General features: G+C 41.6%; 1 protein-coding gene across 1 annotated transcript in view; it reads left to right on the top strand.

Annotated features, from left to right (window-relative positions):
• Positions 1-6,422, top strand: part of cfap65 (cilia and flagella associated protein 65) — a 204,576-nt gene extending 198,154 nt beyond the window's left edge. The window contains exons 33-34 of the mRNA XM_073046190.1: positions 2,457-2,540; positions 3,792-6,422. Coding sequence (XP_072902291.1) covers positions 2,457-2,526 — 70 coding nt within the window. The 3' untranslated portion in view covers positions 2,527-2,540; positions 3,792-6,422. The remainder of the gene's footprint in view (positions 1-2,456; positions 2,541-3,791) is intronic.
• The last annotated feature ends 9,001 nt before the right edge of the window (positions 6,423-15,423 follow it).

The following is a 15,423-nucleotide window of genomic DNA, read 5'->3' as shown; positions in this document are numbered from 1 at the left end:
CCCCCTCACACACAGACAACTTTCAACCACAGAACAGGCAGTCTCTGGGCCACCAGTCCTTGGCCCTGGACTCTCAAACTCACAGACATCAGGTCTGCAACCTCCAGTACCTGGCCTGGACTCACAGACATCAGGCCTCTGACCCCTGGACACCCTGAACCAGGAGCTTTGCTACTTTATTAACAGTCGTTCAAGGTATATCATAAAGTTAATGCAATCTTCATGTTGCCCAATATCCTTAACTTTACCTTGGACCTGTCTGAACTTTATCTCTCAGTATGAGTCCAGGACAGAATGTTGTCTCTCTGGGTAACTGACGGATTTGCATTCCTTAACTAGGATTATTTTTTAACCTTCACTTAGTACACCTGCTGATGGAATGAAATACAGTAAAACTCTGCTAATTCCCTGTCAGATTATTTAGAAATCCTGACAGTTCAACATCTGCTTCACTGTGTGCTGATTCCCTACTCTCCTTTAACACACCAGGGCTCCAGCTCACACTCTCCCTTTCCGTCACTGGGGTTCTAATTCACGGGTTGTCTTTAACTCACCAAGAACCAGGTTCCCTGTTCTCTTTAAACTCATCCGATTCGATTTCCCAAGATTCCTTAAAACTCCCATTTTCTGTTGTTTTTCTCTCCCTCCCTATTTCTGTTTCCTACAATCTTTTAAAACTCACCTGATTTTGTTTACAGTGCTCCCTACCTAACTCCCTTGAAACTTACTCTGCCCTTGTGTCTTGTGCTACTTTAAACAATGGGTTCACCGGAACACATACTGTTTTGTTGTGCAATATTTTAAAAAATGAACTTAGAAGTGTGATGTACTGTCAATTATAAATAATACCCAGCAGTCAAGAATATGTGGAACACCAATGTCTCAAGCATGCTGGATTAGCAGAGTTCCATTCCATAATTTTCAAACCTACACTTCAAACAGTGAGGAGAACACAAAGTACATTGCAGATGCTGTGGTCAAATAAACATGTACAAACAAGCTGGATGAACTCAGCAGGTTGGGCAGCATCCATTGAAAGGAGCAGTCAACATTTTGGGCCGAAACCCTTCGTCAGGACTGAAGAAGGAGTGGGCAGGGGCCCTGTAAAGAAGGTGGGGGGAGAGTGGAAAACCAATCAGAGGAAAGATCAAGGGGTGGGGGAGGGGAAGCAGGGAGGGGATAGGCAGGAGATGTGAAGAAGGAATGTAAGGGGAAAGCACTATGGGTAGTAGAGGAAGGCAGAGTCATGAGAGGTGATAGGCAGCTAGAAGAGGAGGCAGAGTGAAAGTGGGATGGGGGAAGGGAGAGGGAGGGAATTACCAGAAATTGGAGAATTTGATGTTCATACCAAGGGACTGGAGACTACCCAGACGATATATGAGGTGTTGTTCCTCCAACGGAGTTTGGCCTCATCATGGCAGTAGAGGAGGCCATGTATGGACATATCTGAATGGGAATGTGAAGCAGAGTTGAAGTGAGTGGCAACCGGGAGATCCTGTCTGTTGTGGCAGACGGAGCAGAGGTGATCGACGAAGTGGTCCCCCAGTCTGCGTCGGGTCTCACCGATATAGAGGAGGCCGCACTGGGAGCACTGGATGCAATAGATTACCCCAACAGACTCACAAGTGAAGTGTTGCCTCACCTGGAAGGTAACAGTAAAGAGATTCAACCAGTCACAGATAATAAACACAAGATGTTCTGCAGATGCTTGAAATCCAGAGTAACACTCAAAATCCTGGAGGAACTCAGCAGGTCAGGCATCATCTATGGAGACAATTAAAGAGTTAAGATGCTTTTGATCAGAACCCTTCATCAGGCATCTCATCAATGTCAGGCAGAGTGAAGGTCTTGGCCTGAAACCGTGACTTTTTATTTCCCTCCATAGATGTTCCTGACCTGCTCAGCTCCACTAACATTTTATGTGTGTTAAAATGTGCACTAATAACTGTCTGACACCCAATTTAATGAAGAGATTAATGAAGAATTAAAGAGCAGACAGGTTAACACCACTGGAGAGCAAGTTTTTTATTTACTTAGAAAAAGGGTGTGGTAGTTGATCCTTCTGGCCCAATGACAACCTTATGACGAATTAACCTGCTAACCAGTACAACCTCAGAACGTGAGAGGAAGCCACAGCACCTGGAGGAAACCCATATGGCCACACGGAGAATGTTCAATGGTGGAATTGAACCTGGGTTGCAGGCGCTGTTATATCGTTATGTTAATCACTGTGCTGCTGTGCCATGATCAAAAGGCAGGGCAGACTCTATGGGCTGAATGGTCTATTCTGTTCCTAAGACCACATGGACAGTGCCGAGGTCTGTATTAAACCCAGGTTGCTAGCGCTGTAATAGTGTTATGCTAACCACTATACTGTCCCTATTTCATGCACATCAATTTGCATTACAACATATAACCTGATATTTAAAAGATATCCACCATTTTCTCCTCTGTAGGAGTGGACCCATTGATGGGGTAGAGTTGACTGATACAGGGAATCTTCCAGTACTTCTGAGCACTGAATAAGGCAGTGAATGTCGGTAGGAATCTCTTTACTCTCCCATTGACTGCTTCATTTTCAATACCTTGCATCTTTCCTCCACTAGCATCGTTTCCCTGAACACCTGCCTTCAAAGACTGCTGTTTAAAATATTTCTGTCTAATCATTTATGCTCTTAATCTCTTCTAGTTAAAATTCTTTATTTACATGGTGACCCATTCTACATTTTTAATATTCCTTCCATTGAGTTTCCAGTTTTTGTGATTTTCAAGACACATTTAGGATTCTTTCCAACATGGCGTTCACTGGTAGGATGCTGCTTAATCTGGTTTAAACATGATTTCTTATAATATCCACAAATCCACATGATATCATTTATCAAACAGGTGGAGAGTTTTTAATTTTTCTCTTTTTTAAGCTAAACATATGTGAGATCAAATCTCACTTTACCTCAGTATCTGTGACAATACAGTACAATAATATGACAGTAATAATAAGCCTCAACTTATATGTAAGGCTTCAGAGAGAGTTGCAAGCAAACTGAAAATCAGCAAGACACTTTGAAATGACTGAGTAGGATAAATCTTTTGCCTTGTGACCTCCAATGAGTTCATTGTGGTGAGAGATTGATAATCCAGTCAGGTCCTGCAAGGTTTCTCCCTAATCCAGGAGCAAAAAAGTCCTGGAAAGTGGTGGATACAACCCAGTCCATCACAGTAAAGCCCTCCCCAGCACTGAGCACATTTACAAAGAGTGCTGCCACAAGAAAGTATCATCCATCATCAAAGTCCCCATCATCCAGGCCATGCAGTCTTCTTGCTACTACCATTGGGCAGGAGGTAGATGCTTTAGGTACCACAACACCAGGCTCAGGAACAGTTATTAGGCTACAACCATGAGGTTCCTGAACCAGTGTGGATAACTTCACTCACCTCAACACTGAACTGATTCTATAACCCACAGACTCTCTCTCAAGGATTCTTTACAAAACGTATTCCTGGTATTTTTTTATTTGCACAAATTGTTTTCTTTTGCATGTTGTTTTTTTTTGTCAGTATTTGTTTATGTATACTGTAGTTTTTGTATATACTATTGTATTCCTTTATTTTCCTCTAAATGCCTGCAAGGAAATAAATCCCAACGTAATAAATGCTAACATATATGTACTTCAATAATAAATTTTACTTTGATTTTAATCGGACTCATGTACAGGGTAGAGGGTGGTCCCATGTGTGAGTTCTTGTTGACAATCAAACTTTTTTCTTACACCTTTCCATTCTCTATTACTCAGGATGACTCAGAGTGACACTTCTAAAGCTCAAGATTCAAGGGCGGCTTCTACCCCACTGCCATCCTGTTATGATCTTTCACTTTGTCTGTAGCAACTAAATGGTTCCCTAGTACAATGAAATGGATTCTTGACCTTCAAGTCTACCTCATTATAACCTTGCACCCTATTGTTTGCCTACAATTTTTCAGTAGCTGTTACACTTTATTCTGCATTGTTGTGGTTTTGCATTGTCCTAGTTCAATCCACTGTATGAACAGTATGCAAGATAAGCTTCTCACTGCATCTCAGTACATGTAACAATAATAAACCAATTTCACTAGGAAACAGCTGCTTATGCTTACCACAGTCACTCGCAGACTCAGGGCTCCTTACCTGTGGCTTTCTAGACAGTCTTCAATAATACTTCAATCAACTCTCTCAGCAAGCCTCCTTGCCAAAGAATTTAATCGTTATTTTATTCAAACCACTCCTTTTAACAGGTAGCTACTCCAGGTAAAGTTTACTCCAACAGCTACAAAGACTAATATCCAGTGTGCCTGAGACTTAAACTCTGCAACATAGTCCAATACTCAGTCATCTGAGGGATAACCTGATATCTTCTTGATAGTAATCTTTAGCTTTCTCTGAATTTAGTACACAAGATGTTGAAATTAATGCACAGGAGATTTCAGAGATTCAGATCGAATCAGACCTCGTCAGCCCCAAGTAAGTGAGGTTACTTTGGAAGTAAATTAGCTCTTGCATTTACAGTCTCCTATAAGATATTTATATTACTGACATAATAGCATAGAATTTTTAAAAAATTACATGTTCCAGAAAGGTCATTGGCCCATTCTTGTTGTGCTGGCCCTTTAGAAGCTTCTTTAAATTGTTTCCCCTTGGCAGCTAACCTGATCAACCATTCTAGTTAGCCCCCCTCTCTCTCTTCTATATTTATCTCCATCACTGCACTGTGCTGTAAGCACTTTGAATCACTTTTATACTATTTGATCACCAAAGCAATGAATCCAAGTACAACTGTGGAATACTGGTGTCCTGGGGCAATCACAAGAACTTGAAGCTTAATCCCCTCACAACTACGAAGATGATTAACAACTTCAGGAGAAATGTGTCTCCTCTCCACCCACTCATCATAAACAACTCTATAGTTAGCACTGTTTCACCGTTCAGGTTCCTGCGTATCATTATTTCACAGGATCAATGTGGGAGAACCAGATCTTCTTCATTAACAAAAGTTTTGGCAGAGGATGTAATTCTTGTGGTAGTTGGTAAAATTCCATCTTCCCCAGAACATACTAGTGTAATTCTACACCACTATCATAGAGAGCATTTTCACATCAGCTATTACTGTCTGGTTTGGTGCAGCATCCTGTTATAAGACACAAAAGCTACAGCAATGTCAGGACAGCAGTAAAGGTCATTGGCTGCAGTCCTACAAGTGCAGGACATGTATGCACTTTATCTGCACTTTAACCTCTAAATTTATTTTTATATAATTATTTATCATTGTTGAATGTTGTTGTTTTTTGTTAACATGTTATGCCCTGACACCACAGCATATTCCTAATACATGTAAATGTATATGGTGAATAAAGTTGATCCTTGATCCTTTATCTACAGCTAATGTCCAAGACCTTGTCGTTAAACATGTTATACTGCCTGAGATTTACCCTCAGTGGTAATGGCAGATTTACAAGCTGTTCTAGTGGAACAGCCAGCAAGGTAAAGAATTTAAAAAACTGGAGGCTGTTTGTCCTACTGAATGTTACCAGGTTAGAATCAAATGAAGGGGAAGTCAAGGTCCTCATCATGGGGTCAGCAGTGGAAAGGTTGAGCAGCTTCAAGCTTCTCTGAGGATCTACCCTGGCCCAACATATTGATGCAATCTTGAAGAAGGCACACCAGTGGTTATATTTCAGTGGAAGTTTGGTACATCACCAAAGACTAGCACATTTCTATAGAAATACCGTGAAGAGCATTCTGACTGATTGTGTCATCATCTGGTGTGGAGGCTTCAATGAACAAGATAGGAAATGCTGCAGAGGGTTATAAATTCATCCAGCTCCTTCTGGACACTAGCTTCCCCACCACTGAGGACATCTTCAAAAGGTGATACCTCAAAAAGGTGGCATCCATCATTAAGGACCCCCATCACAAAGGATGTGCCCTCTTCTCATTACTACCATTAGAGAGGAGGTACAGGAGCCTGAATGCACACACTCAATGTATTAGGAACAGTTTCTTCCACTCCACCATTAGATTTCTGAATGGTCCATGAATTTTACCTCACTATTCCATTGCCTTTTAGCATTACTTATATTTCTTTATATTTCTTACTGTAGCTTCTAATAATTTTCTTTTATGTATTGCACGGTACTGCTGCCACAAAACAACAAATTTCACAACATGTCAGTGATAGTAAACATGATTCTCACTCCCTTAAACAATACTGTATCTGGTTCTCTACTGTTTAATGATAATTTATTTTTACTTTTCCCTTGCTTGTTCACCAGAGTTTCGAGTTTGTCTAAAATAAAGAGCCCAGCAACCCCTGACGTTTTCAAGTTGCTGTCTGCATCCTACAGTGGGATTCCAAGCAAGAGATGGTTGAATCTCAAAGAATTCAGTAAAAGCCAAACCTCACTGACCTTCAGTGCAGTCAGCAACCGTACCATCTGAGTCAGATCTTTCCCCCTGAGGGGTGCATTAGGACACCACTTTGCGATTTGTAGATACTTTGGGTACAGCAATAATCTGAATCAAAGGGTTAATCCTGGATTTTTAAAATTATTTCATTGCATTGAATTTGTTTTATTTTGGTATAGTTAGTGAAATTTTTTACACAATTAAAATTTTCACAATGGAAAGATTAATTTAATTGCTGTTTTAGATATTTTAGAAGTGGCACTCATTATAAAAGATGAATTTAATAACTAGATTTTTAAAAATTTTCCATTAATTGTTATTAAATTGGGCACCCAAACAATGCCTTTTAATGTAGAAATAAAGCATTTAAATGTGACTGAATAAATTAATGTTTATCTCAGCTTTATTTTTACTGTCTCCGCCTCCTACCTTAGTGACTTTTTTGTAATCAGGAGATGCTTTGATGAAATCTAAAGATTCCAAAAATTAATTATTTGCTAATCTGGGGTGTATCACATTTATTTATTTAGAGATATAGCGCCGAGTAAGTGGGACTACAATCAGAGGTCATGAGTTAAGGGTGAAAGCTGAAAAGTTTAAGGGGAACATGAGGGGAAACTTCTTCACTTAGAGAGTCGTGAGTGTGGAACGAGCTACCAGTGCACGTGGTGCATGTGGCTTGATTTCAATGTTTAAGTGAAGTTTGAATAGGTATATGGATTGTCGGGGTATGAAGGCCTCTGGTACTGGTGCAAATCATTGGAAGTAGGCAGTTTAAACTGTTCAGCACTGACTAATCTCCCTTAACCTATGACCTCTAGTTCTAGTGTCACCCATCCTCATTGGAAAAAGGCTGCTTGCATTTACACTATCTACACACCTCATAATTTGGTATACCTCTATGGAATCTCCCCTCATTCTCCTACACATAAGGGAATAAACTCCTAACCTATTTAATCTTTCCATATCACACAAGCTGTTTCAGATCTCACTGAAAGCTTTGATAGTCTTCTTCTCTGTCCATGACACCTCCAGTCTTGGTGTCATCCACAAATTTGCTGATCAAGTTAACTACATTATCATATAACCATATAACAATTACAGCACGGAAACAAGCCATCTCGGCCCTTCTAGTCCATGCCGAACGCTTACTCTCACCTAGTCCCACTGGCCCGCACTCAGCCCATAACCCTCCATTCCTTTCTGTCTTTATACCTATCCAATTTTACTTTAAATGACAATACCGAACCTGCCTCTACAACTTCTACTGGAACCTCGTTCCACACAGCTACCACTCTCTGAGTAAAGAAATTCCCCCTCGTGTTACCCTTAAACTTTTGCCCCCTAACTCTCGGCTCATGTCTTCTTGTTTGAATCTCCCCTACTCTCAATGGAAAAAATCTATCCACGTCAACTCTATCTATCCCCCTCATAATTTTAAATACCTCTATCAAGTCCCGCCTCAACCTTCTACACTCCAAAGAATAAAGACCTAACTTGTTCAACCTTTCCCTGTAACTTAGGTGCTGAAACCCAGGTAACATTCTAGTAAATCTTCTCTGTACTCTCTCTATTTTGTTGACATCTTTCCTATAATTCGGTGTCCAGAACTGTACACAATACTCCAAATTCGGCCTTACCAATGCCTTGTACAATTTTAACATTACATCCCAACTCCTATACTCAATGCTCTGATTTATAAAGGCCAGCATACCAAAAGCTTTCTTCACCGCTCTATCCACATGAGGTTCCACCTTCAGGGAACTATGCACCATTATTCCTAGATCACTCTGTTCTACTGCATTCTTCAATGCCCTACCATTTACCATGTATGTCCTATTTGGATTATTCCTACCAAAATGTAGCACCTCACATTTATCAGCATTAAACTCCATCTGCCGTCGTTCAGTCCACTCTTCTAACTGGCCTAAATCTCTCTGCAAGCTTTGAAAACCTACTTTGTTATCCACAACACCACCTACCTGAGTATCATCTACATACTTACTAATGCAATTTACCACTCCATCATCCAAATCATTAATGTATATGACAAACAACATTGGACCCAATACAGATCCCTGAGGCACACCACTAGTCACCGGCCTCCAACCTGACAAACAGATATCCACTACTACTCTCTGGCATCTCCCATTCAGCCACTATTGAATCCATTTTACTACTTCAATATTAATACCTAACGATTGAACCTTCCTAACTAACCTTCCGTGCGGAACCTTGTCAAAGGCCTTACTGAACGTCCATATAGACAACATCCACTGCTTTACCTTCGTCAACTTTCCTCATAACCTCTTCAAAAAATGCAATAAGATTTGTCAAACATGACCTTCCACGCACAAATCCATGCTGACTGTTCCTAATCAGATCCTGTCTATCCAGATAATTATATATACCATCTCTAAGAATACTTTCCATTAATTTACCCACCACTGACGTCAAACTGATAGGCCTATAATTGCTAGGTTTACTCTTAGAACCCTTTTGAAACAATGGAACCACATGAGCAATACACCAATCCTCCGGTGCCATCCCCGTTTCTAATGACATTTGAAATATTTCTGTCAAAGCCCCTGCTATTTCTACACTAACTTCCCTCAAGGTCTTAGGGAATATCTTGTCAGGACCCAGAGATTTATCCACTTTTATATTCCTTAAAAGCGCCAGTACTTCCTCCTCTTTAATCATCATAGTTTCCATAACGTCCCTGCTTGTTTCCTTTACCTTACACAATTCAATATCCTTCTCCTTAGTGAATACTGAAGAAAAGAAATTGTTCAAAATCTCCCTCATCTCTTTCCGCTCCACACATAGCTGTCTACTCTGATTCTCTAAGGGACCAATTTTATCCCTCACTAGAATTTTGCTATTAATATAACTGTAGAAACCCTTCGGATTTATTTTCACCTTACTTGCCAAAGCAACCTCATATCTTCTTTCAGCTTTTCTAATTTCTTTCTTAAGATTCTTCTTACATTCTTTATATTCCTCAAGCACCTCATTTACTCCATGCTGCTTATATTTATTATAGATATCTCTCTTTTTCCTAACCAAGTTTCCAATATACCCTGAAAACCATGGCTCTCTCTAACTTATAACCTTTCCTTTCAACCTAACAGGAACAAAAAGATTCTGTACCCTTAAAATTTCACCTTTAAATGACTTCCATTTCTCTATTACATCCTTACCATAAAACGAATTGTCCCAATCCACTCCTTCTAAATCCTTTCGCATCTCCTCAAAGTTAGCCTTTCTCCAATCAAAAATCTCAACCCTGGGTCCAGCCCTATCCTTCTCCATAATTATATTGAAACTAATGGCGTTGTGATCACTGGACCCAAAGTGCTCCCCAACACATACCTCCATCATCTGACCTATCTCATTCCCTAACAGAAGATCCAACACTGTCCCTTCTCTAGTTGGTACCTCTATGTATTGCTGCAAAAAACTATCCTGCACACATTTTACAAACTCCAAACCATCCAGCCCTTTTACAGTATGGGCTTCCCAGTCTATGTGTGGAAAATTAAAATCTCCCACAATCACAACCCTGTGCTTACTACAAATATCTGCTATCTCCTTGCAAATTTGCTCCTCCAATTCTCGCTCCTCATTAGGTGGTCTATAATACACCCCTATAAGTGTTACTACACCTTTCCCATTCCTCTATTCCACCCAAATAGAGCACTGCTGTAATATTTTCTCTGACAAGCAACGCAACACCTCCCCCTCTTGTCCCTCCAATTCAATCACACCTGAAGCAACGAAATCCAGGAATATTTAGTTGCTAATCACACCCCTCCTGCAACCATGTTTCACTAATAGCTACAACATCATATTTCCAGGTATCAATCCCTGCTCTCTCATCCACCTTTCTTACAATGCTCCTAGCATTAAAATAAATGCATTTAAGAAATTATCCACCTCTTCCTCTCTGTTTATCTCTAACAGTACAAAGAACTTTACTGTCTTCTTTTTCTTCCTGCTCCCATACATCTGTTCCTACACTCTGGTTTCCCTCCCCCCTCATATCTAGTTTAAATCCACTGGCGCCTCTCTAGCAAATCTACCTGCAAGAATATTTGTCCCCCTCCAGTTCAGATGTAAACCGTCCTGCCAGAACAGGTCCCACCTTCCCTGGAAAACTGCCTAATTATCTATAACTCTGAAACCCTCCCTCCTGCACCATGTCTTCAGCCACGTGTTGATCTGCACTATCTTATTATTTCTAAACCCACCTGCACGTGGCACTGGTAGCAATCCTGAGATTGCTATCCTGGAGGTCCTGTCCTTTAACTTGGCACCTAGCTCCCTAAACTCACCTTTCAGGACCTCCTCACTCTTCCTACCCACATCATTGGTCCCTACATGGACCACGACATCTGGCTGCTCACCCTCCCTCTTAAGAATACTGAGAACTCAATCCAAGATATCGTGGACCCTGGCACCAGGGAGGCAACAGACCATCCGGGATTCTCGATCTCTTCCACAGAACCTCCAATCTACCCCTCTAACTTCGAATCCCCTATCACTACTGCTCTCCTCTTTTCCCTCCTTCCCTTCTGAGCTGAGGGTCCAGTCTCAGTGCCAGAGACGCAACCACTGCAACTTGTCCCTAGTAGGTCGTCCCCATCAACAGTATCCAGAATGGTACAGATTGAGATTGAATTACCGGGTGAACAAGTAGTCTTTGGGGTACTGAAAGTCGGTGTTTTTATTGATGTTTTGCTGCACACTTGAGTGCATGGTGGGGGGGGGGTGCTGACGCTTTTTTTGCTGGTGGGAGTGGGGGGGAGTCATTGCCTTGCTACTGCTTGTGTGTGGGAGGGTGAGCTGGGGGAGGTCTTTGGGGTTCTAATGTTTTAACTGTCATTCATTCTTTGGGGCACTCCTCTGTTTTCGTGGATGTTTGCGAAGAAAAAGAATTTCAGGATGTATATTGTATACATTTCTCTGACATTAAATGTACCCATTGAAACTACCTCCAAATGTCATGCTCACTGGCCTAGAATTTCCTGGCTTATTCTTAGAGCCTTTCTTAAACAACGGAACAACATCAGCTATCCTCTAATCCTCTAGCACCTCATCAGTTGCTAAGGCCATTTTAATTATATCTTCTAGGGCCTCTGCAATTGCTGCATTAACCTTCCACAGGCTCCAAGGGAACACTTTGTCAGGCCCTGGAGATTTATCTACCCTAATTTTCCTCAGGACAGCAAACACCTCCTCCTCTGTAATCTGTATAGGGTCCATGACCTCACTGCAGATTTACCCCAATTCTATAGACTCTGTGTCCATTTCTTGAGTAAGTACAGATATAAAAAAATTCATTTAAAGCTCCCCCATCTCATTTGGCTCCATGCATAGATGACCACTCTGATCTTTCTAAGGACTAATTTTGTCCCATTTTGTCTTAATACATCTGGAAAAGCCCTTGGGATTCTCCTTCACCTTGTCTGCTAGTTCAACCTTGTGCCTTCTTTTTTTGCCCTCATGATTTTCAACTTGAGTATTCTCTTGCATTTCTTATACCTTAAGTACCTCATTTGCTCTTTTCTGCTCTGCATCTCCTTCTTCTTCATAACTAGGGCCTCAATATCTTTTGAAATCCAAAGTTTGCTAAACTTGTTATTCTTACCTTTTATTCTGACAGGAACATACAAAATCAGCACTCTTAAAATTTCACTTTTAAGGCCTCCCACTTACCAAGTAGACCTTTGCCAGAAAACAACCTGTTCTAATGCACATTGGCTAGGTCCTTTCTGATACTATCAAAATTAAACTTTCTCCAATTTAGAATCTCAATCTGAGGACCAGAACTATCCACTTCTATAATTATCTTGAAATTATGATCACTAGATGCAAAGACTTCCCCTACAGAAAGTTCTGTCACCTGCCCTTCTCATTCTATAATGGAAGATCTAATATCACACCCTCTGCAGCTTGGACCTCTATACAGTATACTGATTAAGGAAACCTTCCTGACCACATTGACAAACTTTATCCCATCCAGCCCTTCTACAGTATGGGAGTCCCAGTCAGTATCTGAAAAGTTAAAATTATCTACTATCTCAGCATTATGTAATTGCAACAGTCTGTGATTTCTCTACAAATTTGTTTCTCTAAATCCCATGGATTGTTATCATCCCTTCTTATTCATCACTTCCACCCACATAACCTCAATAGACAAGCTCTCCAGTCTGACCTGACTGAGCACTGTCATGGCATTTTCCCTGACTAGTAATGCCACCTCTACCCCTTTAATTTCCCCTGCTTTATGAATTCTAAGGCAACTGAACCCTGGAACTTGGAGCTGCCAGTCCTTCCCCTCCCACAACCAAGTCTCACTAAAGTCATAATTCCATGTGCTTATCCATGCCCTACACTCATCTCAGATTCCTACATTACCCCTTGAACTGAAATATGCACAGCTCAGAACATTAGTCTCACCATGCTCAATTGTTCAATTCCTAACTTGTATGTAGGCTTAACGACATCTTTCCCCACAATCACTCCACTATCTGCTCTGGTGCTCTGGTTCCCATCTCCTGTAACTCCAGTTTACTCACCCCACCCTACCCAATGCAGCTCCAGCAAACCTTTCTGTAAGGAAATTAGTTCTCCAGTTCAGATCCCATCTGTACACATCCCACCTTCCTTGGAAGAGAGCCGAATGATCCAAATATCTGAAGTCCTGCACCATCTCCTTAAACTATATGATCTTCCTATTCTATTTCTGGAGTCACTAGCGTGTGGTACAGGTAGCAGTCCTGAGATAACAACCCTGAAGGTCCTGTCCTTTAACTTAGTACTATTTCCCTGAATTCACTTTGGAGGAACTCATCATCCTTCCTACCCATGTCATTGCTACTGACGTGGACCATGACTTCTGGCTGCTCACCCTCCCACTTAAGAACGCTGTGGACTCGATCCAAAATTTCCCTGACACTGGCACCAGGGGGACAACATACCATCCAGGAATCTCATTTTTGTCCACAGAACCTCCCGAGTGTTCCCCTAACCAATGAATCCCCTATCACTACAGCTTGCCTCTTCTCCCTCCTTCCTTTCTGAGCCACAGAGCTGGACTCAGTGCCAGAGACCTGACCACTGTGACTTTCTTCTGTTTGGCCATTCCTCAACAGTATCCAAAGTGGTATATCTGTTGTTGAGAGGGATTGCCATGGAATACTCTGCACTGGCTGCCTATCCCCTTTCCCATTCTTGACGCTCATGCACATTGGGTGGAACTATCTCCATATTTGCCCTATACCTAAATGATTTGGAGTTCATCCAATTCCAGCTCCAATTCCTTAACATGGTCTGAAAGAAGCTGCAGCTCGAAGGACTTCTTGAAGGTATAGTCGTCAGAGACATTGGAGGTCTCCCTGCCTTCACACATCCTGCAACAGGTGCATTCCACTATGCTGCCTGGGCACCCCACTGCTCTAATTGTGCAATAATAAAGAAAGACCAGCTGGAAATATGGGCTGAAAATGGCAGATGGAGTTTAATACGGACAAGTGTGAGGCATTGCACTTTGGAAGGAAAAACCAAGGTAGAGCATACAAGGTAAATGGTAGGGCACTGAGGAGTGCAGTAGAACAGAGGGATCTAGGAATACAGATACAAAATTTCCTAAAAGTGGTGTCACAGGTAGATAGGGTAGTAAAGAGAGCTTTTGGTACATTGGCCTTTATAAATCAAAGTATTGAGTATAAGAGTTGGAATGTTATGGTGAGGTTGTATAAGGCATTGGTGAGGCCGAATTTGGAGTATTGTGTGCAGTTTTGGTCACTGAATTACAGGAAGGATATTAATAAGGTTGAAAGAGTGCAGAGAAGGTTTACAAGGATGTTCCTGGGACTTGAGAAACAGAGTTACAGAGAAAGGTTGAATAGGTTAGGAATTTATTCCCTGGAGCGTAGAAGAATGAGGGGAGACTTGATAGAGGTATATAAAATTATGATGGGTATAGATAGAGTGAATGCAAGCAGGCTTTTTCCATTGAGGCTAGGGGAGAAAGAAAACCAGAGGACATGGGTTAAGGGTGAAGGGGGAAAAGTTAAAAGGGAACATTGTGGGGGGGGGGGGGGGGTTCTTCACACAGAGAGTGGTGGGAGTGTGGAATGAGCTGCCAGATGAAGTGGTAAATGCAGGCTCACTTTTAACATTTAAGAAAAACTTGGACAGGTACATGGATAAGAGGTGTATGGAGGGATATGGTCCAGGTGCAGGTCAGTGGGACTAGGCAGAAAAATGGTTCAGCACAGCCAAGAAGGGTCATAAGCCTGCTTCTGTGCTGTAATGTTCTATGGAAAGAGACGATGGAAAAAAAATCTGCCTACAGCCACCACCTCTCCTCTCCTAAGCCTCTGTGAGCTGAAGCTTGAACTCTCCACACTTACCTGGCTTGCTTACACAATGCTTAAACCTAACTTCTTTTTATTGGACCTTGCCAAGTGTTTAATTATGCACACTCCAACATGTCCTCAGGAACTGTGGTGTGCAGATGTCCTAACTGTCCCTGCAGTTTCTTTTGAAATCCTTCTCCTGGTACACTATCCAACAGCTCTTTAGGAACTATGGCATGCAGTTGTGGTCATATTATGTTGATGCTGGAAGCATGGTGACACATTTTTGCAGGTGTAGTGGGCCACATCTTAAATAAAAATAAGTCAGAATGCAGGACGGAGATAGAGAGTTTAATGACAAGGTCTCATGACAACAACCTTTCCCTCAAAGTCAGCAAAACAAAGAACTGGTCCCTGACTTCAAAGAACAGGTGCACATTCTCCTGTCTACAGCAATGGTGTTGTGGTTGAGAGGGAGGAGAGCTTCAAGTTCCTAGTAGTGAACATCATCAAACATCATCAAACCTGGTCCAACCACATTGATGTCATGACAAGAAAACCCATCAATGCCCCTTCTTCCTAAGTGGGCTGAAGACATTCAGCACGTTGTTGATGAT

Source organism: Hemitrygon akajei, chromosome 5, assembly GCF_048418815.1.
Source record: "Hemitrygon akajei chromosome 5, sHemAka1.3, whole genome shotgun sequence".
Taxonomy (NCBI): domain Eukaryota; kingdom Metazoa; phylum Chordata; class Chondrichthyes; order Myliobatiformes; family Dasyatidae; genus Hemitrygon; species Hemitrygon akajei.
The sequence above is the reverse complement of the archived record's forward strand: the minus strand, read 5'-3'. Positions and strand labels throughout refer to the sequence as shown.